The sequence below is a fragment of the Oncorhynchus nerka genome, linkage group LG10 (assembly GCF_034236695.1).
Source record: "Oncorhynchus nerka isolate Pitt River linkage group LG10, Oner_Uvic_2.0, whole genome shotgun sequence".
Lineage (NCBI taxonomy): Eukaryota > Metazoa > Chordata > Actinopteri > Salmoniformes > Salmonidae > Oncorhynchus > Oncorhynchus nerka.
In genome coordinates, this window is record NC_088405.1 from 65,083,364 (window position 1) to 65,109,700 (window position 26,337).

The 26,337-nt window shown below is 43.6% G+C and overlaps 1 protein-coding gene across 1 annotated transcript in view; it reads right to left on the bottom strand.

Moving 5' to 3' along the window:
• Window positions 1-26,256, bottom strand: part of LOC115135842 (protein POF1B-like) — a 36,487-nt gene extending 10,231 nt beyond the window's left edge. Inside the window, exons 1-6 of the mRNA XM_065023368.1 lie at window positions 26,161-26,256; window positions 25,764-25,944; window positions 12,023-12,186; window positions 10,349-10,575; window positions 5,919-5,952; window positions 5,710-5,790 (exon numbers count right to left, since the gene is read on the bottom strand). Coding sequence (XP_064879440.1) covers window positions 5,710-5,790; window positions 5,919-5,952; window positions 10,349-10,575; window positions 12,023-12,186; window positions 25,764-25,944; window positions 26,161-26,256 — 783 coding nt within the window. The remainder of the gene's footprint in view (window positions 1-5,709; window positions 5,791-5,918; window positions 5,953-10,348; window positions 10,576-12,022; window positions 12,187-25,763; window positions 25,945-26,160) is intronic.
• Between the last annotated feature and the right edge of the window lie 81 nt (window positions 26,257-26,337).

Below are 26,337 nucleotides of genomic sequence, written 5' to 3' on the forward strand. Positions count from 1 at the left end.
GTGGACGGACCACTAGAGGGCAGGCTGGGCTCATGGATAGTTGCCCAACAGAGCCTGGGAGACAAGGTAACCAGAGTCAATTAAGCACAGCTGACGGTACTAATGAGATACTCTCCTTCCCCTATAAAAGAGAGTTTTCCCCCCTCTCTTCTGGTTCCATTCTATCTCTGGAAGATGGCCACCGAGAGAGAGAAGCTGTGCTGAAAGAACCACTAAGACGGTGACAAAACCGTGATTTATGTTTGTTGTAGTTTAAAGATTATCCTATTGTGTTCTTGTTTCATCTGGAGAAGAAGATGTGTGTTTTTCCTTGGAAGATTTTTCATTGATTATGTTTGAATGTTTTTGTTGACAAAATACTCTCAATAGAGAACCGTGTTCAATCAGAAAAACCTTTTTCCTGACTCGTTTATTCCACCTTCCCGCTTTAGAGTGACGCCTAATTACTTGGTACGCTCACATTGGTGGAGGATGCAGGCATTAGGTGGACGAGTGACACAAGGATAAGTGAGTAAATCAAGATTCTTCCAATAGACCCGGAGGAACCATTCAAGAACGATGGATAATGCCCTACTACAACAATTGTTCACAGCACAGCAGACAACCATAGAACTCCTGCAACAACAGCTGAGCCGACTAGAAGAACCTAGAGTTAAGCCAAGAGCGGCTGCTCACGCCATCTTACCTCGTCTCTCCAAGGAGGATGGTATTGAGGCCTTCCTCATGACCTTCGAAAGGACGGCCACCTTGGAAGAGTGGCCGCCCACAGAATGGGCGAGCGCATTAGCCCCTCTTTTGACCGGGTGGCTCAGGAAGCCTATTTTGACCTGGATTCCCCGAAGCTGCGGACTATGGGCGACTAAAAACCGAGATCCTGTCCCGGTACCAGCTGACTGCCAGAGATAGGGCTGTAAAGTTCCATCAATGGACCTATACAGCTGATCAACCCGTCCGTGCCCAGATCTTCGCCTTAATACGACTGACGAAACAGTGGCTAGAACCTGGAAAGGGAGTAGGACATGTGATAGAGACTCTCGTAGTGGACAAGATATTGAGAGAATTACCCAGTGACTTAAAAAGGGTTGTGGGGCAAGCCAACCCGTTGTCAGCCGACGACATAGCCCAGGCGGTGGAAACATATCGGTCTACAGGGGAGTTGTTAAAAAGTGACAAGGAGGAACGGAAGGAGTCTTGCAATCCCGTACCACGACTCACCCGGCGCGCTCGCCACCGAAACGTCCAAGCCCCTCCCGGAGGTGGGAGAAGTCAGCCACCACACAGCAGGGTCGGTGTTATAAAGGTCAGTCTCCCAACCATTATGCCCCACAATGTCCTAGCAAGGATGAGCCCATGGTCACGGAGTCATCACTGCCTACCCCCACACATCCCGTTTTGAGGGGGCAGGATCAACACTGTTGGTTAGCAGAGATAGCCCCAGCCTCAGAGATTCCGGTGCAAGTCGAAGGACAAGATGTGGTAGCTATTCTCGACTCGGGAAGTATGGTTACGTTAGTAGAGGAGCGGATGGTGACCTCCGCAACACTGCTACCAGACAAAGTAGCCGTATCCTGTATCCATGGAGACACCCACTATTACCCCACTGTGAATCTGCCTATTCTCACTCCAAAAGGAAGGTGTACAGTCAGGGCCGGGAAAGTGCCGCAGCTGAAGGTGCCATTATTGATCGGGAGAGACTGTCCCTTATATAAGGAGCTTCGGCAGATGACGTTATGCACGGGAAGAAGGGGGACAGGAAAGAAGAGAAAATCCAAGCCCGAGGTAGTAGTCCTACAAGGAGACGTAGCCGCGTCCTCGTCCTCTGCAGCAGAGGAAGAAATAGCGACCCAACGTTTACGACAGATATTCCAAGAAACCACCGATGAAGACACATGTGGAGGGCTATACACAACGCAGGAAGGAAGGAGCAACCAGGCGCTAAGGGATATATTTGAAGCTCCATCCGAGGAGGGAACCTGGAAGGGATTCTCCTCGGTCACCCCTGATGGGGATGTGGAACAACCTCCACATCCCTCTACCGAGGTCGACCTGTCCCAGGAATTAAAGGGACAGTTCGGCACCTCGCAGCATAGAGACCCAGACCTAAGGGAGGCCATGAGGAAGGTGAAGGTGATCGACGGGAGGAACGTCGACGGTTCAGGTGAGCCCCCTCTTCCTTACTATGCAATCAGGCGGGGTCTCTTATACTGGGTCGTACGACGAAGGGGGGGGAAAACCAGGAATTACTAATGGTGCCTAGGCCATACAGAGATACAGTTCTACAGTTAGCCCATTCCCACATCCTAGGAGGACACCTGGCACGAGACAAGACTATTGACAGAATCATGCAGAGATTCTATTGGCCCCGGGTCACCCGGGATGTGGCCAGGTATTGTAGGACGTGTGATCAATGTCAACGTACAGCCCCACGGCCACACCTACGTAACCCTTTGATTCCTCTCCCCATCATAGAGACTCCCTTTGAACGCATAGCTATGGACCTCGTAGGACCCCTCCCAAAATCCGCCAGAGGACACGAGTACATCCTAGTGGTTATAGATTACGCTACCAAGTTCCCGGAGGCCATACCCCTGCGTAACATGTCGTCAAAGGGAATTGCCAAGGAGTTATTCCTGATGTTCTCTCGTGTGGGCCTCCCCAAGACTATCTTGACTGATCAAGGAACCCCGTTCATGTCCCGGTTGATGAAGGACTTGTGTCGGTTATATCAGGTTCAACAGATACGTACAAGCATATTCCACCCTCAAACAGACGGGTTGTGTGAACGCTTGAACAAAACGATAAAAAGCATGTTGAGAAGGGTGGTGTCCCGAGACGGGAAAAACTGGGACATGCTTCTCCCACACTTAATGTTTGCCCTGCGAGAAGTACCCCAGGCATCCACTGGATTCTCTCCGTTTGAATTGCTCTATGGCAGACCCTGTCGAGGAATCCTCGACTTAGCCAAGGAGACCTGGGAGACCCAACCATGCCCCTTTCGATCCACAATAGAACACGTTACCCTGATGAGAGACCGCCTGTCAGCAGTGTGGCCCATAGTCAAGGAGCATATGGAGAAGGCCCAAAGGACCCAAGGCCGGGCCTATGATAAGTCTGCGACCCCGTGAGTTCACCGTGGGAGAGAAAGTGATGGTGCTTGTGCCCACGGCCGAACATCGCTTGCTGGCGCAGTGGAGGGGGCCCTACGAGGTAATGAAAAGGGTCTCACCGGTCAATTACCTCATCAAGCAACCTGACAGGAGGAAGAAGGTCCAAATCTATCACATAAACCTGCTGAAGACATACCATGGACGAGAGGAGGAGGTGGCTTTGATGGCCCTGGAGGGCAAAGGAAAAGAGGAGGCTCTACCACAGGTGCGCCGTGGCCAAACTCTCCTACCGGAGCAGTCAAGACAGCTAGACAAGCTGATTATGAACTTCGGTCGAATATTCTCTCCATTCCCAGGACAAACAGATGTCCTGTTCCACCATATCCACACTGAACCCGGCAAGAAGGTGCATATTCGCCCTTACAGGATTCCTGAGGCTCGCAGAGTCATCGCTAAGAAAGAGGTGAGGGAGATGTTGAGGATGGGCGTGATCGAGCCCTCGACGAGTGAGTGGTCCAGTCCCATAGTCCTGGTCCCCAAATCCGATGGTAGTATGAGACTCTGCAACGACTTTAGGGGCGTGAATGCCATCTCTACATTCGATGCGTATCCCATGCCCCGCGTGGATGAACTCTTGGAGCGCTTAGGAAAGGCCAAGTTCATCACTACCCTGGATTTGACGAAGGGATATTGGCAAGTGCCGGTGGCTCCGGAGGATCGCCCAAAGACTGCCTTCGCCACTCCAGAGGGCTTTTCCAGTATGTGAGGATGCCCTTCGGACTGCACGGTGCCGCTGCAACCTTCCAACGCCTCATGGATGCCATTCTACGGCCCCATCAAGAGTATGCAGCGGCGTACATAGACGATGTGGTCATCCACAGCGAGGACTGGGATAGTCACCTCCTGCGATTACGGGCGGTGCTCGTGAGTTTGGAAGCCACAGGGTTGACAGCCAATCCAAATAAATGCTGCCTGGGTTTGTCCGAAGCGGAATACCTGGGGTACACCGTGGGGAATGGGAAAATACGCCCACAGGCAGAGAAGACCATGGCAATTCGTGACTGGCCTCGACCCCGGACCAAGCGAGACGTTCGGGCCTTCTTAGGGATAACAGGATATTATCGCCGTTTTATCCCGGGATATGCAACCATTGCCAACCCCCTCACAAACCTTATCAGGAAAAACCTGCCAAACCAGGTAGAGTGGAAAGACGAGATGGAAGAGGCCTTTCAATTGTTAAAAGATGGCCTGTGTTCTGATCCCGTTCTACAGGCTCCGGACTTCTCACAAGAGTTCATTGTGCAGGTCGACGCCTCGGATACAGGGCTCGGGGCCGTACTAGCTCAGGGTAAAGGTGAAGCAGAGAAGCCGATTCTCTTCATTAGTAGGAAACTCAGCGATCGGGAACAGAGGTATGCGACCGTAGAGAAAGAGGCCTTAGCCATCAAGTGGGCCCTCGATTATCTCCGGTACTACCTACTGGGTCGGAGGTTTGCATTAGTTACTGACCATGCGCCCCTCACGTGGATGGCTGGTAAGAGAAACAATAACAACAGAATAGCCAGATGGTTTTTGTCTTTACAACCATTCTCTTTCCATGTCATCCACAGGGCCGGATCGAGGAACGGGAATGCAGACGCGCTGTCCCGACGCGACCAAGACTGTGCGTCTGGCGCCCGACCCTCCCGGTTCGGTCCTGGGGGGGAAGGTATGTGGACGGACCACTAGAGGGCAGGCTGGGCTCATGGATAGTTGCCCAACAGAGCCTGGGAGACAAGGTAACCAGAGTCAATTAAGCACAGCTGACGGTACTAATGAGATACTCTCCTTCCCCTATAAAAGAGAGTTTTCCCCCCTCTCTTCTGGTTCCATTCTATCTCTGGAAGATGGCCACCGAGAGAGAGAAGCTGTGCTGAAAGAACCACTAAGACGGTGACAAAACCGTGATTTATGTTTGTTGTAGTTTAAAGATTATCCTATTGTGTTCTTGTTTCATCTGGAGAAGAAGATGTGTGTTTTTCCTTGGAAGATTTTTCATTGATTATGTTTGAATGTTTTTGTTGACAAAATACTCTCAATAGAGAACCGTGTTCAATCAGAAAAACCTTTTTCCTGACTCGTTTATTCCACCTTCCCGCTTTAGAGTGACGCCTAATTACTTGGTACGCTCACATTATATATGTAAGAGTAATTAACCTTTAGGATTGGGGGGACATGTATTGCAATGTAAGTAGTTAGCCTTTCATAAGGTATTATGAGCCAATGGTCATCTATTAGGCATTTATTCAGTAATCTTTCTTCCTTCTGCAGAGAGACAGCACAACAGGGAGGCAACAGAGGCACAGTTAAAGTGGTGAGCTGTATCTCCAGTGGTGATTTACATGTTATATGTGTCTTAAACATGAGCTGGTTAAAAAGGAGGAGGACCATGTTTCGAGGGTCACTGATACAGTAAATGGTGAGAAACGCTGTACTATAGTTGCCTATGTTATGTGTCAGTAGCATTACTGCCTGTGTGTGTAAGTAGCAGGTGCGGTGATGTGGGCTGGTGTGGCTGAAATGCCAGGGCTGAATTTTTGTCCCAGTCCGACCTTGGTGTTACCTGCAGCAGGTAGCGGAGCTGCTGTTTGGTCAGCTCAGATGCTCCTTTGGGGATCAGGGCCTCAATGTCCTCTCTCTTTACCTGCATACACACAAAGTATTTCATACTTTCACTTCCAGCATATATAAATAGCTACTGTACAGCAATTTAAACAATACAAGACTAATATGATGTTATGTAAAACCATCGGTCGCTCCTCCCTGCTGTACCTTGTAGTCATTACTGGGATCTAAGAGGTGTTTCCTGGGAAAGAGATGGAAAGGTAAACACATTACAGGGCATGACAAACACACAATTAGACTAAATAACCCATCTTTGTCTCCAGTCTACACATGTTATGATGGAGTTAGCAGCAGGGATGTGTTTATTCAGTGAATCACAGTTAGTATGAGTAAACAGAGAGTCTAGAGAAATGAGAGAAGTCAGGTCTGACTGACGGTTGTAATGTCTAGTGACTAATTACAGGATTTACGGTGATGGATGACACTGCAGGTGTATTTAGGATGTGTATTTAACCTGTGAGATTATATTACTGAGTTTTACATGAAATTCCTGTGAATTTTACATTATTACATTGTGCACCTTATATATATATGAATACAGTGCCTTCAGAAAGTATTCATACCCCTTGACTTATTCCACATTTTGTTGTGTTACACGCAAGACATTTCAGCTTTTCTTTTTTATTTAATTTGTAAAAAATTCTAAAAACATAATTGCACTTTCACACTATGGGGTATTGTGTGACAAATCATCTCAATTTAATCCATTTTAAATTCATGCTGTAAAACAACATGTGGAAAAAGTCAAGGGGTGTGAATACTTTCTGAAGGCACTGCATGTATTATATTCAGTTATAGAGCCTCTCAGTTAGAATACTAGCCCACAGCCTGCCTCACACCTTGACGGTATTTTATGGCCCAACCTGGCAAGTTAAGAGAGGTATAGGGACTGTGCCAAAGTCACAGAATGGCACTTGATCCAGACAGAGACAGCCAGGTATGCATTAATGAATCAATAATACTATCATTCAATCAATTTGTTTTTACCAATCTAACTACATAACAACATAATAGTAATCATTAATTTAAATGGTAAATCTCTATTGATAAACTGGGTAAATCAAGATGTAAGCTAGGCCTATACCCAATACGGTTGAATGCATATTCAATAGGAGTGTGTGCATCTACAGTATTGAGTTATTGAGATGGTTTTGGCTGATGTCATTGGGCTACAGAGGATTAACAATCTGTCTCCTTTCCATTTGGAACTGATTTTATTGTGCTGATCAACAACATATGTATAGAAAAAGCAATCGGTTATTTGATAAAAGTGTGCCCTGTCTCTAAGACCTAATGACGTCATTCACACACACAGTGAGAGAGAGGAGAGACGTGACTGAGGCGAAGCAGACTAAGTTCATTAATAAAGTTCTTGGCAATGACTGTATGATTTTTGGTGACAGCTTTGAAATCCTCATATTTTGTGTTATGGTTCTAGGGTAGTGAATTGATGGTAGTACTAGGGTAGTAAATTGATGGTAGTACTAGGGTAGTAAATTGATGGTAGTACTAGGGTAGTAAATTGATGTTAGCTTCAGCTGTAAACTAGTAAGGAAAGTTAGCTTACAAAACTGGAAGCTACTGGTATCTTCTTGCCTAGACATTGTTTTGCGAACAGCAATGAACAGTTGCAACATTTCTACATGCCGTGTTGCGTTATTCAAGCGTGTTAGCTTCTGTGTAGCGTGAGTGGGGAGCTAACATGATGCAGCCTAGCTACAGATTGTACCGGAAATAATGTGATATAACCTAAGATTTTTGGTGTCCATTACTGGGCGTTACAGGAAGGCCCCATACAAACTGCCGCCATAGATCATTCAACTGACCTGTTCTTGGCTATACTTCTTTGTTATCAATTCAGAGAAAAAAGTATTTTAGAAATGTCAGTTTCCAGTTGCAGGTGTTTTTTTTGCCAATGGGCAGAGTGAAAAATGGGGAGTTTTATCTCTAATCTCGTGCTATTTCACACATTTTGCCATGAGGTTGAAAGAAAATATTGATGTTTTAGAGGTCAAGTATTCTTGAAAGACCGAAAAATCAACAACAACAAAAAATCCACAAATATTTGTCCTAATATTAACAAAATTTGAAATATATATTTTGATAGACCAAAGTATCAGCTATCACACCATGTTAAGGAACAACTTCGTTTTTTTCATAAATCATTTTTACAATTATTGTAATTATTATAATTATTGTAAATTATTTAAACAAGTGTTTGAAGTCCATGATTGAGTCCTATTAAGGATCGGACCCTTTTTTCAATTTCCACCCAAAATGACATACCCAAATCTAACTGCCTGTAGCTCAGGACCTGAATGGATATTCTTGATACCATTTGAAAGGAAAACTTAGTTAAATGTACACTGAACAAAAACACAACATGCCAATTTCAAAGATTTTCCTGAGTTACAGTTCATATCAGGAAATCAGTCAATTGAAATAATTCACTAGGCCCTAATCTATGGATTTCACATGACTGGGAATACAGATATGCATCTGTTGATCACAGATACTTTAAAAAGAAGGTATGGACATGGATCAGAAAACCAGTCAGTATCTGCTGTGACCATAATTTGCCATCGTCCAGCACGACACATCTCCTTTGTATAGAGTTGATCAGGCTCTTGATTGTAGCCTGTGGAATGTTGTCCCACCCCTCTACAATGGCTGTGTGAAGTTGCTGGATATTGGTGGGAACTGGATCATGCTGTCGTACAGTACACATTGATCCATAGCATGCCCAAACATGCGAAATGGGTGACATGTCTGGTGAGTATGAGAATTGTGTACAGATCCTTGCGACATGGGGCCATGCAGTATCATGCTGAAACATGTGGTGATAAGTGTGGATGAATGGCATGACAATTGGCCTCAGGATCTCATCACGGTATCTCTGACCATTCAAATTGCCATTGATAAAATCCAATGGTGCTTGTTGTCTGTAGCTTATGCCAGCCCGTACCATAACCCCACCGACCACCATAGGGCACAACGTTGACATCAGCCAACCGCTCGCCCACACGACACCATCTATCTGCCCGGTACAGTTGAAACTGGGATTCATCAAAGAAGAGCACACATCCCCAAAATGCCATTGGCTGTGAACGGTGAGCATTTGCCCACTGAAGTCGCTTACAACACCGAACTGCAGTCAGGTCAAAACCCTGGTAAGGATAACGAGCACACAGATTAGCTTCCCTGGGATGGTTTCGGGCAGTTTGTGCAGAAATTCTTTGGTTGTGCAAACCCACAGTTTCATCAGCTGTCTGGGTAGCTGGTCTCAGATAATCGCAGGTGAAGAATCTGGATGGGGAGGTCCTGGGCTGGCGCGGTTACAGGTCTGCGGTTGTGAGACCAGTTGGACACACTGGCAAATTCTCTATAACGACATTGCTTATGGTAGAGAAATTAACATTAAATTCTCTGGCATCAGCTCTGGTGGACATTCTTGCAGTCAGCATGCCAATTGCACGCTCCCTTAAAAACTTGAGACATCTGTGGCATTGTGTTGTGCACACAGGTACATATTGTCCCCAGCACAAGGTGTACCTGTGTAGTGATCATGCTCTTTAATCAGCTTCTTGATATGCCAAACCTGTCAGGTGGACGGATTATTTTGGCAAAGGAGAAATGCTCACTAACAGGGATGTAAACAAATTTGTGCACAAAATTAGAGAGAATGAGGTGATAAGCTTTCAGTGCGTGTGGAAAATTTCTGGTATCTTTTATTTCACCTCATGAAACTTAGGACCAACACTTTTCTACATGTAATGAGGACATGAATAAGGGGTCCTTATGGTATAGCTCACCCTGCTCATTCCAAGTTAATCTGAGTTGACCAAATCTCTGGACACATCTTTTAGGAATCACAGTTTTGAGAGAAATATTATTTCAATTCACAGAGGGGTATTGCAAGAAACTACATAAGATCATGTTTCAGTTAATATCCATTATTGCATTTAAATAAAAATGTTAACACTTTTTTAGAGTTTGAAATTTGTTCCAGACAAGGGCATTTCCAGGCATAGAGCCAACATGGAAATGTATAATATTTAAAGTATTTAGAAAATTCTAAAAACAAATATTTTCCATATAAAATTCCCATAAATGTAAATTTGAAACTAAAATAATGCAACAAAATTCAACTAAAAAAAAAAGTTCCCCTGCAGGACAAGGATTGTCCTGACTTTTAAGATTCCCTGAGCTAATTTCCTGCTATTCAAAAATTTATAATCCATGAGGCTGAGAGAAAATGTTGCAATTTTAAAGCACATTTCCTGTATATATATTATTGCTTAGGACTTCTTAATATACTATCTGGGGTGGCCAACCTCTGGGGGGCCCCCAAAGCTCGTGGGCCCTCGGGCCTTGCGAGGGCTGAGGGAGTGTGTGCCACGCCACTGTATTTCATACTGTAGCCTAGTCTGGACAGTTCAGTAGGATCTAGATTTGCCCTCTCCCTTGGGTTTCTGTCTTGTTTCTTTCTTATTGATTCTGTTACGTGTTGTGCTGGGGGGGGAAAGCTATACATATATATATAAATATGGCTATATGTTGAGAAAATCAAAACACACCTTCCACGTATCTTGGCCACGTGTTCTGAGATGCAGGTGTGGATGTCACAGTTCTTCCTGTAAACCTCCGCCAGCAGCTCTCCGAAGAAACGTGTGTCCATCTTCACCACGGGCACTACCTCCCTCACCTCACTCTTTATCCCCACCTGAGACACGCTCTTTATCACCCTCTTCACCACATTCTCCTTAACGATGTTCACCAGCTCCTCTTTAACCTCCTCCACCTCCTGGGGAAAAAGAGAGGGAACGAGTTGAATCTTAGACATCAATCTGTCACAAGCAAAAGAGAGAGACATACCCACCATCATCATGGCATGAAAGAGCAATATGGCATCTATACTTATTGAATTAATCACCCTACAGTGGGTTTACTATAATACAAGACATGCAACTGTTCTAGGTCATGTCAATCATATATGACTGTCAACAGTCATGGTTGCCAGGATGTAGGAATGGGTCAAATGACTGACAATGACTCTGGCTCTATATTGCTCTTGAACAATCAGACGGAGACCAATAAATCTTGTCAGATCCATGGCCTCCAGGACCAGGATTGATTATTTGTTACAATTTTAAGATGTTCTGTTGTTTTTCAGCAGTATTTCAAAATTGTGACGGGTTGGCAGTTCTCAGAATTGATACAGGTTCCAGATGTTTTGCTGGCGGAGGGGGACAGAGAATCTGTTGGGAAGTTGTCTCAACTCAACTTAAATCAAATTGTATTTGTCACATGAATACAACAGTGAAATGCTTACTTACAAGCCCTTAACAGTGAAATGCTTACTTGCAAGCCCTTAACAGTGAAATGCTTACTTACAAGCCCTTAACAGTGAAATGCTTACTTACAAGCCCTTAACAGTGAAATGCTTAGTTGCAAGCCCTTAACAGTGAAATGCTTACTTACAAGCCCTTAACAGTGAAATGCTTAGTTGCAAGCCCTTAACAGTGAAATGCTTAGTTGCAAGCCCTTAACAGTGAAATGCTTAGTTGCAAGCCCTTAACAGTGAAATGCTTAGTTGCAAGCCCTTAACAGTGAAATGCTTAGTTGCAAGCCCTTAACAGTGAAATGCTTAGTTGCAAGCCCTTAACAGTGAAATGCTTAGTTGCAAGCCCTTAACAGTGAAATGCTTAGTTGCAAGCCCTTAACAGTGAAATGCTTAGTTGCAAGCCCTTGACCAACAATGCAGTTTTAAGAAGAAGAAAAAAAGAATAGAAATATAACAAATAATTAAGGAGCAACAATAAAATAACAGTAGCGAGGCTACATACAGGGCATACTGGTACAGAGTCAATGTGCTGGTGCACTGGTAATTGAGATAATATGTACATGTAGGTATAGGTAAAGTGACTATGCATGGATAATAAACAGAGAGTAGCAGCAGCGTAAAAATGAGGGGGGGGACAATGCAAATAGTCCGGGTAGCCATTTGATCAACTGTTCAAGAGTCTTTTGGCTTGGGGTAGAAGCTGTTAAGAAGCCTTTTTGACCAAGACTTGGCACTTCTGTACCACTTGCCATGCGGTAGTAGAGAGAACAGTCTATGACTAGGTGGCTGGAGTCCTTGGCAATCTTTTGGGCCATCCTCTGACACCACCTGGTAGAGGTCCTGGATGTCAGGAAGCTTGGCCCAGTGATGTACTGAGTCGTACGCACTACCCTGTGTAGTACCTTACGGTCGGAGGCAGAGCAGTTGCCAGGAAGCTCTCGATGGTGCAGCTGTAGAACCTTTTGAGGATCTGAGGACCCATGCCAAATCTTTTCAGTCTCCTGAGGGGGAATAGGCGTTGTCGTGCCCTCTTCACGACACCAAGGATCTTGATGCTCTCAATCTGCTGCACTACAGCCCCGTCGATGAGGGGGCGTGCTCAGTCCTCCTTTTTCTGTAGTCCACAATCATCTCCTTTGTCTTGATCACTTTGAGGGAGAGGTTGTTATCCAGGCACCACTCACCACACTCACCAATGACTTATGTTTGTATTATCTAATTGCTAAAACTGCACCTGTAGCTAGTTGGTTTGAATTGGTTCAAAGGGTATTTTGCCACTGAAGATTTCATCCATCCTGAATAGCTTTCACAAAGTCAACAGACCAACCACGTGGCCTTGACTTTCTGCACATGGCCATGTCGTGTCTACATTCCAAGTCATAAAGTTAACCAACCCTTGTGTAACCCTTATGCAATATTAAGACAAGCAACTCTTGTGCGTGTTCTTCACATGGATTGTTCCTTGTCGCTCTAGAAACACCTAGAAACACCACTCATATGCATTGCTTACCAAAACATGGAGGGGGTTTGGGGGAGTTGTATTATCAAACCACTGCCAAGTCACTCTGACTATAGTCTCTATGGTTTCCTAACAACAATAAAATATGTATGGGTCAAAACACTACAGTCTAAATATTAAGAGGTAGACAGAGAGAGAGAGTGATAGTGTTCCCTGTCGGATCTATCAAAGTGGAGGAGCCACACAACAGCCAGTCAGGCCAGAGTCCTGCAAATGCCCTCTGACACCATTAAATCATGGATGGAGCATCTTCCTCTTGACAACCAGATCTCATGTCAGGGACATGACGCTGCATTTTTTTGGGGATCAACGATCAATACCTTGAGTCTGCCCCCCGTCTCAACCCAAAAACTGAATGCATGTACTAAAGACATTTATACAGATGTTGGTGTTTAACATGTTTTTCGATATTGCTTTTTTCTCTTATTCACAAGTTATGTTGCTGGGTATTTAGAATGTTATTTTATCATTCACATGTTGAGGTGGTGGATAATTTACTGCTTTGCCTTTGTCGAGTTTGTTGTATTGTATCTCTTATTTCCCCTTGACACAACATTCCTAAAGCACCTTTTGTTTGGCACAATGGTCTTCTTATTTGCACCCTGTGTTTTACATTGCACAATTTTCCTCTGTTATATATTTTTCATTTAAATAAATACATTTCTAGCAAAAGGTCTGCAAATGTCTTTGTCTGGTTATTTATAATTGTGTCCGAAAATGTCTGTACTCTGAAACAGTCACTCAGTAAGCTTGTAGTGGTTTGTAAACTGTCCTCTCACTGTCAACTGCGTTTATTTTCAGCAAACTTAACATGTGTAAATACTTGAATGAACATAACAAGATAAAACTAGTCCCACAGACAGGTGACAAACAGAAATGGAATAATGTGTCCCTGAACAAAGGGGGGGGGGTCAAAATCAAACGTAACAGTCAGTATCTGGTGTGGCCAAAAGCTGCATTAAGTACTGCAGTGCATCTCCTCATCGTGGACTGCACCAGATTTGCCAGATCTTGCTATGAGATGTTACCCCACTCTTCCACCAAGGCACCTGCAAGTTCCAGGATATTTGGGGGGGAATTGGCCCTAGCCCTCACCCTCCGATCCAACAGGTCCCAGACGTGCTCAATGGGATTGAGATCCGGGGTCTTCGCTGGCCATGGCAGAACACTGACATTCCTGTCTTGCAGGAAATTATGCACAGAATGAGCAGTTTGGCTGGTGGCATTGTCATGCTGGAGGGTTATGTCAGGATGAGCCTGCAGGAAGGGAGGATGTCTTCTCTGTAATGCACAGCGTTGAGATTGCCTGCAATGACGACAAGCTCAGTCCAATGATGCTATAACACACTGCCCCAGAACATGACGGACCCTCCACCTCCAAATTGATCCCGCTCCAGAGTGCAGGCCTCGGTGTAACACTCATTCCTTCGACGATAAGCGCAAATCCGACCATCACCCCTGGTGAGACATAACCGCGACTCGTCAGTGAAAAGCACTTTTTGCCAGTCCTGTCTGGTCCAGCGGCAGTGGGTTTATGCCCATAGGCGACGTTGTTGCCGGTGATGTCTGGTGAGGACCTGCCTTACAACAGGCCTACAAGACCTCAGTCCAGCCTCTCTCAGCCTATTGCGGACAGTCTGAGCACTGATGGAGGGATTGTGCGTTCCTGGTGTGACTCGTGCAGTTGTTGTTGCCATCCTGTACCTGTCCCGCAGGTGTGATGTTCAGATGTACCAATCCTGTGCAGGAGTTGTTACACGTAGTCTGCCACTGCGAGGATGATCAACTGTCCGTCCTGTCTCCCTGTAGCGCTGTCTTAGGCATCTCACAGTACAGACATTGCAATTTATTGCCCTGGCCACATCTGCAGTCCTCATGCCTCCTTGCTGCATGCCTAAGGCACGTTCACACAGATTAGCAGGGACCCTGGGCATCTTTCTTTTGGTGTTTTTCAGAGTCAGTAGAAAGGTGACAATGCCACCAGCCAAACTGCTCGTTCATAACTGTGACCTTAATTGCCTACCGTCTGGCAGCTGTTAATGTCTTAATGACTGTTCCACAGGTGCATGTTCATTCATTGTTTATGGTTCATTGAACAAACATGGGAAACAGTGTTTAAACCCTTTACAATGAAGATCTGTGAAGTTTATTTGGATTTTTACTAACTATCTTTGAAAGACAGGGTCCTGAAAAAGGGACGTTTCTTTTTTTGCTGAGTTTATGTAGATAGGGTATGTTCTTACTGTCTACAGCTAGACAGACATTCTCACCCAAGTGCCATAGCAGGAAGGTCCTCATTGAAATGGTTTAAAGGCCACTTACACGTAGCACAAGGTCGTACATGGCCATTTAGATGAGGGTAATGTCTTGGGGGGGGTCAAGCCTTAATGTTGGACAGTCATTCTGTTGTTACATGATACAGAACCATGCTAAGCCCTGTAGTCTGTACTAGCCTTCAAAAAATATGACAAACAAAACCAACATGAGAATGAAGTGTCTGTCTTTATTGTGATTTAAAAAGTGTGAATAAGAAAACCAGCAAAACCCAAACAACAAAAATAACACGTATACAAAAACTGTGTAGCTCACAACACAAGCTACTTTTGAAAGGGGATCCTACTATGACACAGTCATCACCCAGAGGAAGAAAACATACAGTGCATTCGGAAAGTATTCAGACCCGTTGACTTTTTCCACATTTTGTAACGTTATAGGCTTGTTCTAAAATTGATTAAATAAACAACGTTCCTCACCAATCTACACACAATATCCAATAATAACCAAGCAAAAACTGGGTTTTTAGAAATTATTGCAGGAATAACTTATTTACATAAGTATTCAGACCCTTTGATATGAGACTGGAAATTGAGCTCAGGTGCATCCTGTTCCAATTGATCATCCTTGAGATGTTTTTCAACTTGATTAGAGTCCACCTGTGGTAAATCAAATGATTGGACATGATTTGGAAAGGTCCATACCTTGTTAGATGCATGTGTGACATAACTCCACCAGTCTTATTTATGATATAATTTATGAAGAATATAGATCTTTTTTTTTAAATAAAAATATTTATGTTTTTTTTAATACATTTGAATATTATTTGATATTTGAGTTTAACCACAATATTTGTTGTATTATTTGTTCTGTCTTTTCTGGTGGATTAAATTAAAAAATGCACCCAACTTTCTATGGCTTGTTTTAAAAATAGTGATATTTGGGAGATGATTTCCTTTTCAAATAAGTAAAAATGAGAGGTAATCTGAATAAAAGGAAACAGGTCATTCTTGAACATGGGGTGAGACATTCTTACAAATTTGCTAGAGAACCAGTTTGGATTTAAGTATAACTTTTGTATGACTGAAGCCTTTAATGAGAGGTCTAATGCTTTAATATTTAATAATTTCTGCCCTCAGAATTCATATTTATTAAATACATAGGCCCGTTTAATTCTGTCTGGCTTGCCCTTCCAAATAAATATATATTTTTCTCAAATAATTAAAAAAAACTGTTCGCTAGGTGTAGGCAAGACCATAAGCAAATAGGTAAACTGGGATATGACTAAAGAGTTAATCAGGGTGATTTTTCTAGAAATATACATGTATTTACCTTTCCATGTTAGCAGGATCTTGTTTATTTTGCTAACTTTCTATTAAAAATGTATTGGAGTGAGATCATTGATACCATACACGATTTTAACGCATTTTATAAGAGATTCTCCAAAATTGAAATGTTCCAGGCATTTAGATATATGAACTCCAGTCGTACATATCAAAAGCCTATTCAAAGTCAGCTATGAAAAACACCACTGGTTTTCCAGATGTTTCATAGTGATTAGAATGAATAATGTCCGACAATACCCTTTTAATTCTATGCGTTATACATTTTGCTGGCCTTCTAGGCAGAGTTGCTAAGAAAAAGCCATATCTCAGACTGGCCAATAAAATATAAGATTAAGATGGGCAAAAGAACACAGACACTGGACAGAGGAACTCTATGTTAGGGGTAGGGTTAGGTTTAGGGTTTGGGAAAATAGTATGGTCAAACATTTTTACTTCCCAAAAAGTCCTGAAATGTCATGAAAATGTGCATGTGTGTAGGTTTGGTCTAACCGGGGATGTCTTTTTAGCCACTGCCTAGAAGGCCAGCATCCTGGAGTCGCCTTTTCACTGTTGACGTTGAGACTGGTGTTTTGTGGGTACTATTTAATGAAGCTACCAGTTGAGGACTTGTGAGGTGTCTGTTTCTCAAACTAGACACTAATGTACTTGTCCTCTTGCTCAGTTGTGCAGCGGGGCCTCCCACTCCTCTTTCTATTCTGGTTAGAGTCCGTTTGCGCTGTTCTGTGAAGGGAGTAGTACACCGCATTGTACAAGATTTTCAGTATCTTGGCAATTTCTTGCATCAGCCGTTTCCAGCTACAATAGTCATTTACAACATTAACAATGTCTACACTGTATTTCTGATCAATTTGATGTTATTTTAATGGACAAAAATGTGTTTTTCTTTCAAAAACAAGACATTTCTAAGTGACCCCAAACTTTTGAAAGGTATTGTATATGTTGTTGTTTTTACTGACAAATAAAATAAAATCAATCAATCCAAACTGTGCAGCAGCCATTTTATGAATGGAAAGAATCTGATATAAACACCAAGTTTGTGTAATGACATTCGGAGATTGTCAAGCCTTCTACAAGGTTAGGGAGGGATGTATTTTCTGTTTGGCGAAACCGGCAGTCTATTTATTGTGGTGTTGAAAATGCAAACCATGATATTGAAGCACACAAAGTCGGTATGCTTTGTTTATTGGTTGTGTGGTGCATTGGCACAGAAACCTGTGGGTGGAAAATGTATGGAAATAGCATGTACAGTTGAAGTCAGAAGTTTTTTATACACTTAGGTTGGAGTCATGAAAACACATTTTTCAACCATTCTACAAATTTCTTGTTAACAAACTATAGTTTTGGCAAGTCGGTTAGGACATCTACTTTGTGCATGACACAGGTAATTTAATCACAATTCCGGTGGGTCATACACTGAGTTGACTGTGCCTTTAAACAGCTTGAAAAATTCCAGAAAATGATGTCATGGCTTCAGATAGGCTAATTGACATAATTTGAGTCAATTGGAGGTGTACCTGTGGATGTCTTTCAAGGCCTACCTTCAAACTCACTGCCTCTTTGCTTGACATCATGGGAAAATCAAAAGAAATCAGTCAAGGCCTCAGAAAAAAAATTGTGATCCAATGCCTGAAGGTACCACGTTCATCTGTTCAAACAATAGTGTGCAAGTATAAACACCATGAGACCACAAAGCCGTCATACCGCTCAGGAAGGAGACTCGTTCTGTCTCCTAGAGATGAACGTATTTTGGTGCGAAAAGTGCAAATCAATCGCAGAACAACAGCAAAGGACCTTGTGAAGATGCTGGAGGAAACAGGTACAAAAGTATCTATATCCACAGTAAAACGAGTCCTCTATCGACATGAAAGGCTGAAAGGCTGCTCAGCAAGAAGTAAGCCACTGCTCCAAAACCGCCATAAAATAGCCAGACTACGGTTTGCAACTGCACATGAAGACAAAGATCATACTTTTTGGAGAAATGCCCTCTGGTCCGATGAAACAAAAATATAACTTTTTGGCCATAATGACCATCGTTATGTTTGGAGGAAAAAGGAGGAGGCTTGCAAGCCGAAGAACACCATCCCAACCGTGAAGCAAGGGGGTGGCAGTGGGGGTGCTTTGCTGCAGGAGGGACTGGTGCACTTCACAAAATAGATGGCTTCATGAGAAATCAAAATTATGTGGATATATTGAAGCAACATCTCAAGACATCAGTCAGGAAGCTAAAGCTTGGTCGCAAATGGGTCTTCCAAATGGACAATCACCCCATACTTCCAAAGTTGTGGCAAAATGGCTTAAGGACAACAAAGTTAAGGTATTGGAGTGGCCATCACAAAGCCCTGACCTCAATCCTATAGAACATTTGTGGGCAGAACTGAAAAAGCGGGTGCGAGCAAGGAGGCCTACAAACCTGACTCAGTTACACCAGCTCTGTCAGGAGGAATGGGCCACAATTCCCCCAATTTATTGTGAGAAGCTTGTGGAAGGCTACCCGAAACGTTTGACCCAAGTTAAGCAATTTATAGGCAATGTTATCAAATACTAATTGAGTGTATGTATGTAAACTTCTGACCCACGGAGAATGTGATGAAAGAAATAAAAGCTGAAATAAATAATTCTCTCTACTGTTATTGTGACATTTCACATTCTTAAAATAAAGTGGTGATCCAAACTGACTTAAGACAGGTATTTTTACTAGGATTAAATGTCAGTAATTGTGAAAAACGGAGTTTAAATGTATTTGGCTAAGGTGTATGTAAACTTCCGACTTAAACTGTATATAATGCATGTATATAATGTTTTGTATACTCAGTGTATTTTATATCATTATAAATATAGCATAAAAATGTTGAAAATCTGATTTCCCCCTCGTTGATCACTGTCTGCAGCTGGCTCTGATCGTAGTGTAGGCCTAATGAAATATGCAGGGAGAGTGAGCTCGTCCGTGGCGGTCTGTTGACCCTCAATCTGAGTGGCATCGACTGTACCACAAAAGCATGCTGAAGTGGCAAAGTCGATATCCACATTAAAAAAAAATACAAGGTCACTAGAGTTCTTGTTATTTGTGGTCATAAACATGATTTTGAGTTCATTCTAGGAGTCGGGATGGTTGTGCACAAAACGTTACAGTACAAGGGGAGGGTCATGTGAACTTAGTTTTTCCTTGGGGGGGTACATCTATTTTTTTATGATGACATCTTGAGTTGGGCTGGGTCCAAGCTGGGTGTGTCTGACATAGAACCATTCCAGTGATTTCTCCAGTAAAAGGAAGGTGGTAGATAGAGGCTGTGGTGACAGGCCTGGATTAACTGGCCCTGATGCTGGGTGCAATTTAACCGGTTTGGAGAGCAGAGCAACACCTGAGGCTAAAAGGAACAGACTCTGTAAACATTTACTGCTGCTGCCCATGCAGAGCAGTCAAACCTATCTCTCCTCACCTACTTAAACCTACAATATATAGTTACAACTGAACTGAACAAACATAACTAGGCAGTAAGGTCAAGTGCAGTGGCGTGGATGGCTATACCCCAAATGAAACTTTTCTGTCTCTATAAAAATACACATACAGTGGGGCAAAAAAGTATTTAGTCAGCCACCAATTGTGCAAGTTTTCCCACTTAAAAAGATGAGAGAGGCCTGTAATTTTCATCATAGGTACACCAACTATGACAGACAAAACGAGGGAAAAAAATCCAGAAAATCACATTGTAGGATTTTTAATGAATTTATTTGCAAATTAGGGTGGAAAATAAGTATTTGGTCACCTACAAACAAGCAAGATTTCTGGCTCTCACAGACCTGTAACTTATTATTTAAGAGGCTCCTCTGTCCTCCACTCGTTACCTGTATTAATGGCACCTGTTTGAACTTGTTATCAGTATAAAAGACACCTGTCCACAACCTCAAACAGTCACACTCCAAACTCCACTATGGCCAAGACCAAAGAGCTGTCAAAGGACACCAGAAACAAAATTATAGACCTGCACCAGGCTGGGAAGACTGAATCTGCAATAGGTAAGCAGCGTGGTTTGAAGAAATCCACTGTGGGAGCAATTATTAGGAAATGGAAGACATACAAGACCACTGATAATCTCCCTCGATCTGGGGCTCCACTCTAGATCTCACCCCGTGGGGTCAAAATGATCACAAGAACGGTGAGCAAAAATCCCAGAACCACACGGGGGGACCTAGTGAATGACCTGCAGAGAGCTGGGACCAAAGTAACAAAGCATACCATCAGTAACACACTACGCCCCCAGGGACTCAAATCCTGCAGTGCCAGACGTGTCCCCCTGCTTAAGCCAGTACATGTCCAGGCCCGTCTGAAGTTTGCTAGAGAGCATTTGGATGATCCAGAAGAAGATTGGGAGAATGTAATATGGTCAGATGAAACCAAAATATAACTTTTTGGTAAAAACTCAACTCTTCATGTTTGGAGGACAAAGAATGCTGAGTTGCATCCAAAGAACACCATACCTACTGTGAAGCATGGGGGTGGAAACATCATGCTTTGGGGCTGTTTTTCTGCAAAGGGGACCAGGACGACTGATCCCTGTAAAGGAAAGAATGAATGGGGCTATGTATCATGAGATTTTGAGTGAAAACCTCCTACCATCAGCAAGGGCATTGAAGATGAAACGTGGCTAGGTCTTTCAGCATGACAATGATCCCAAACACACCGCCCGGGCAACGAAGAAGTGGCTTCGTAAGAAGCATTTCAAGGTCCTGGAGTGGCCTAGCCAGTCTCCAGATCTCAACCCCATAGAAAATCTTTGGAGGGAGTTGAAAGTCCGTGTTGCCCAGCAACAGCCCCAAAACATCACTGCTCTAGAGGAGATCTGCATGGAGGAATGGGCCAAAATACCAGCAACAGTGTGTGAAAACCTTGTGAAGACTTACAGAAAACGTTTGACCTCTGTCATTGCCAACAAAGGGTATATAACAAAGTATTGAGATAAACTTTTGTTATTGACCAAATACTTGTTTTCCACCATAATTTGCAAATAAATTCATTAAAAATCCTACAATGTGATTTTCTGGATTTTTTTTCCTCATTTTGTCTGTCATAGTTGAAGTGTACCTATGATGAAAATTACAGGCCTCTCTCATTTTTTAAGTGGGAGAACTTGCACAATTGGTGGCTGACTAAATACTTATTTGCCCCACTGTAAGTTACCAGACCATAAGGTCATGGTTATAAAAGATACTGCATATACCCTTTCAGTCAAACCTATCTGTCTCCATATAGTTCAACCTGTATCTGTCTCCATATAGTTCAACCTGTATCTGTCTCCATATAGTTCAACCTGTATCTGTCTCCATATAGTTCAACCTGTATCTGTCTCCATATAGTTCAACCTGTATCTGTCTCCATATAGTTCAACCTGTATCTGTCTCCATATAGTTCAACCTGTATCTGTCTCCATATAGTTCAACCTGTATCTGTCTCCAAGTGAAGCAGGGCACAAGTGCAGGGTTATGACGTCAGGCTGCAGAGTGTGTGGGAGGAGAGTTCAACTATTATGTAATGCTATAGGAGAGTGAGAGTGATACTAAAGCAGGAGAAACAGTGGGAGAGCAGGGAGAAGCAGATAAGACAGAGAAAAAGAAAGGCAGAGTGTTATCTGTGCTATAGAACAATGCAGAAACAAACTTATATTTTGCATTATGGTCTTAACTGTGTTTGATTGCATGCACATGGGCTATATTATATGCATGAGCTGAAGGATTGCTGTTAGGAGACTGCCCAACTCAGTCAAAGTATCTTAAACCCCACAACACACCCATCTATATCAATGGCACTGCGTATGCACTACATATTATTTACTATATAGACTGTAGTTGAAAATTACTAAACGCAGACTACTTTGATCCTATAGTCATTGATCAGGCCTAAGTAAAACACAACACTCTCACAACACTCCCTTACAAACCCAGACAAATCAAATCAAAGTTTATTTGTCACATGCGCCGAATTCAACAAGTGTAGATCTTACAGTGAAAGGCTAGCCTACACCAAATAACGGTGCAATTTTTAAGTTAAAGAAAAGGTATTAGGTGAACAATAGATAAGTAAAGAAATAAAAAAACTGTAAAAAATACAGTGAAAAATAACAGTAGCGAGGCTATACAGTAGCGAGGCTATAACAGTAGAGAGGCTATAACAGTAGAGAGGCTATAACAGTAGAGAGGCTATACAGTAGAGAGACTAACAGTAGAGAGGCTAAACAGTAGAGAGGCTATAACAGTAGCGATGCTATAACAGTAGAGAGGCTATAACAGTAGCGAGGCTATAACAGTAGCGAGGCTATAACAGTAGCGAGGCTATAACAGTAGAGGCTATATACAGGCATCGGTTAGTCGGGCTGATTGAGGTAGTATGTACATGTAGGTATGGTTAAAGTGACTATGCATGTATGATAAACAGAGAGTAGCAGCAGCATAAAAGAGGGGTTGGGGGGGCACACAATGCAAATAGTCTGGGTAGCAATTTCTATTACCTGTTCAGGAGTGTTATGGCTTGGGGGTAAAAACTCTTGAGAAGCATTTTGGTCCTAGACTTGGTGCACCAGTACCGCTTGCCGTGCGGTAGTAGAGAGAACAGTCTATGACTGGGGTGGCTGGGGTCTTTGACAATTTGTAGGTCCTTCCTCTGACACCGCCTGGTGTAGAGGTCCTGGATGGCAGACAGATTAGCCCCTGTGATGTACTGGGCCGTATGCACTACCCTCTGTAGTGCCTTGCGGTTGGAGGCAGAGCAGTTGCCATACCAGGCGGTGATGCAACCAGTCAGGATGCTCTCGATGTTGCAGGTGTAGAACCTTTTGAGGATCTGAGGACCAATGCCAAATCTTTTTACTTTCCTGAGGGGGAATAGGCTTTGTTGTGTCCTCTTCATGACTGTCTTGGTGTGTTTGGACCATTCTAGTTTGTTGGTGATGTGGACATCAAGGAACTTGACGTTCTCAACCTGCTCCACTACAGCCCCGTCGATGAGAATGGGGGCGTGCTCGGTCCTCCTTTTCCTGTAGTCCACAATCATATCCTTAGTCTTGGTTACGTTGAGGGATAGGTTGTTATTCTGGCACCACCCGGCCAGGTCTCGGACCTCCTCCCTATAGGCTGTCCCGTCGTTGTCGGTGATCAGGCCTACAGTACCTTGCAAAAGTATTCACCCCCCTTGGTGATTTTCCTATTTTGTTGCATTACAACCTGTAATTTAAGTAATGGACATACACAAAATAGTCCAAATTGGTGAAGTGAAATGAAAAAAATTACTTGTTTCAAAAAATGTAAATAAACTGTGTACGGAAAAGTGGTGCGAGCATATGTATTCACCCCCTTTGCTATGAAGCTCCTAAATAAGATCTGGTGCAAACAATTACCTCCAGAAGTCAAATAATTAGTTAAATAAAGTCCACCTGTGTGCAATCTAAGTTTCACATGATCTGTCACATGATCTCAGCATATATACACCTGTTCTGAAAGTGAAAGTGTCTGCAACACCACCAAGCAAGCGGCACCATGAAGAGCTCTCCAAACAGGTCAGGGACAAAGTTGTGGAGAACTACAGGTCAGGGTTGGGTTATAGAAAAATATCAGAAACTTTGAACATCCCACGGAGCACCATTAAATCCATTATTAAAAAATGGAAAGAATATGGCACAACAACAAACCTGCCAAGAGAGGGCCGCCCACCAAAACTCACAGACCAGGCAAGGAGGGTATTAATCAACAAAGAGACCAAAGATAAGCCTGAAGGAGCTGCAAAGCTCCACAGCAGAGATTGAGGTATCTGTCCATAGAACCACTTTAAGCCGTACACTCCACAGAGCTGAGCTTTACGGAAGAGTGGCCAGAAAGAGCCATTGCTCAAAGAAAAAAATAAGAAAACACGTTTGGTGTTCGCCAAACGGCATGTGGGAGACTCCCCAAACATATGGAAGAAGGTACTCTGGTCAGATGAGACTAAAGTTGAGCTTTTTGGCCATCAAGGAAAATGCTATGTCTGGCACAAAACATATGGAAGAAGGTACTCTGGTCAGATGAGACTAAAGTTGAGCTTTTTGGCCATCAAGGAAAATGCTATGTCTGGCACAAACCCAACACCTCTCATCACCCCGAGAATAACATCCCCATGGTGGTGGCAGCATCATGCTGTGGGGATATTTTTAATCTGCAGGGACTAGGAAACTGGTCAGAATTCCAGAATGGTGGATGGCGCTAAATACCGGGAATTTCTTGAGGGAATCCTGTTTCAGTCTTCCAGAGATTTGAAACTTGGATGTAGGTTCACCTTCCATCAGGACAATGACCCTAAGCATACTGCTAAAGCAACACTCAAGAGGTTTAAGGGGAAACATTTAAATGTTTCAAAGCCCAGACCTCAATCCAATTGAGAATCTGTGGTATGACTTAAAGATTGCTGTACACCAGCAGGAACCCATCCAACTTGAAGGAGCTGGAGCAGTTTTGCCTTGAAGAATGGGCAAAAATCCCAGTGGCTAGATGTGCCAAGCTTATAGAGACATATCCCAAGAGGCTTGCAGCTGTAATTGCTGCAAAAGATGGCTGTGCAAAAGATGGATCTACAAAGTATTGACTTTGGGCGGGTGAATAGTTATGCACACTCAAGTTTTCCGTTTTTTTTGTCTCGTTTCTTGTTTGTTTCACAATAAAAATATATTTTGCATCTTCAAAGTGGTAGGCATTTTGTGTAAATGAAATGATACAACCCCCCCCAAAATATAATTTATTCCAGGTTGGAAAAATGCCAAGGGGTGTGAATACTTTCGCAAGGCACTGTACCACTGTTGTGTCATCGGCAAACTTAATGATGGTGTTGGAGTCGTGCCTGGCAACACAGTTGTGGGTGAACAGGGAGTACAGGAAGGGACTGAGCATGCATGCTTGAGGGGCTCCAGTGTTGAGGATCAGTGTGGCAGATGTGTTGCTACCTATCCTCACCACCTGGGGGAGGCCCTTCAGGAAGTCCAGGATCCAGTTGCAGAGGGAGGTGTTTAGTCCCAGGATCCTTAGCTTAGTGATGAGCTTTGAGGGTACTATGGTGTTGAACGCTGAGCTGTAGTCAATGAATAGCATTCTCACATAGGTATTATTTTTGTCCAGGTGGGAAAGGGCAGTGTCGAGTGCAATAGATATTGTACCATCTGTGGATCTGTTTGGGTGGTATGCAAATTGGAGTGGGTCTAGGGTTTCTGGGATAATGGTGTTGATGTGAGCCATTACCAGCCTTTCAAAGCACTTCATGGCTACGGACATGAGTGCTACGGTTCTGTAGTCATTTAAGCAGGCTGCCTTAGTGTTATTGGGCACAGGGTCTATAGTGGTCTGCTTGAAACATGTTGGTATTACAGACTCAATCAGGGACATGTTGAAAATGTCAGTGAAGACACCTGCCAGGTGGTCAGCACATGCCCAGAGCACACATCCTGGTAATCCTTCTGTCCACGCAGCCTTGTGAATGTTGACCTGTTCAAAGTTCTTACTCATGTCGGCTACGGAGAGTGTGATTATACAGTCGTCCGGGACAGCTGATGCTCTCATGCATGCCTCAGTGTTGCTTGCCTCGAAGCGAGCATAGAAGTTATTTAGCTCGTCTGGTAGGCTCGTGTCATTGGACAGCTCGCGACTGTGCTTCCCTTTGTAGTCTGTAATAGTTTGCAAGCTCTGCCACATCCGACGAGCATTGGAGCCGGTGTAGAATGATTCAATCTTAGCCCTGTATTGACGCTTTGCCTGTTTGATGGTTTGTCGGAGGGCATAGCGTGATTTCTTATAAGCTTCCGGGTTAGAGTACCGCACCTTGAAAGCGGCAGCTCTACCCTTTAGCTTAGTGCGAATGTTGCCTGTAATTCATGGCTGCTGGTTGGGGTATGTACGTACAGTCACTGTGGGGACGACGTCCTTGGTGCACTTAGTGATAAAGCCGGTGACTGATGTGGTGTACTCCTCAATGCCATCGGAAGAATCCCGGAACATGTTCCAGCCTGTGATAGCAAAACAGTCCTGTAGTTTAGCATCTGCTTCATGTGACCACTTATAGACCGAATCACTGGTGCT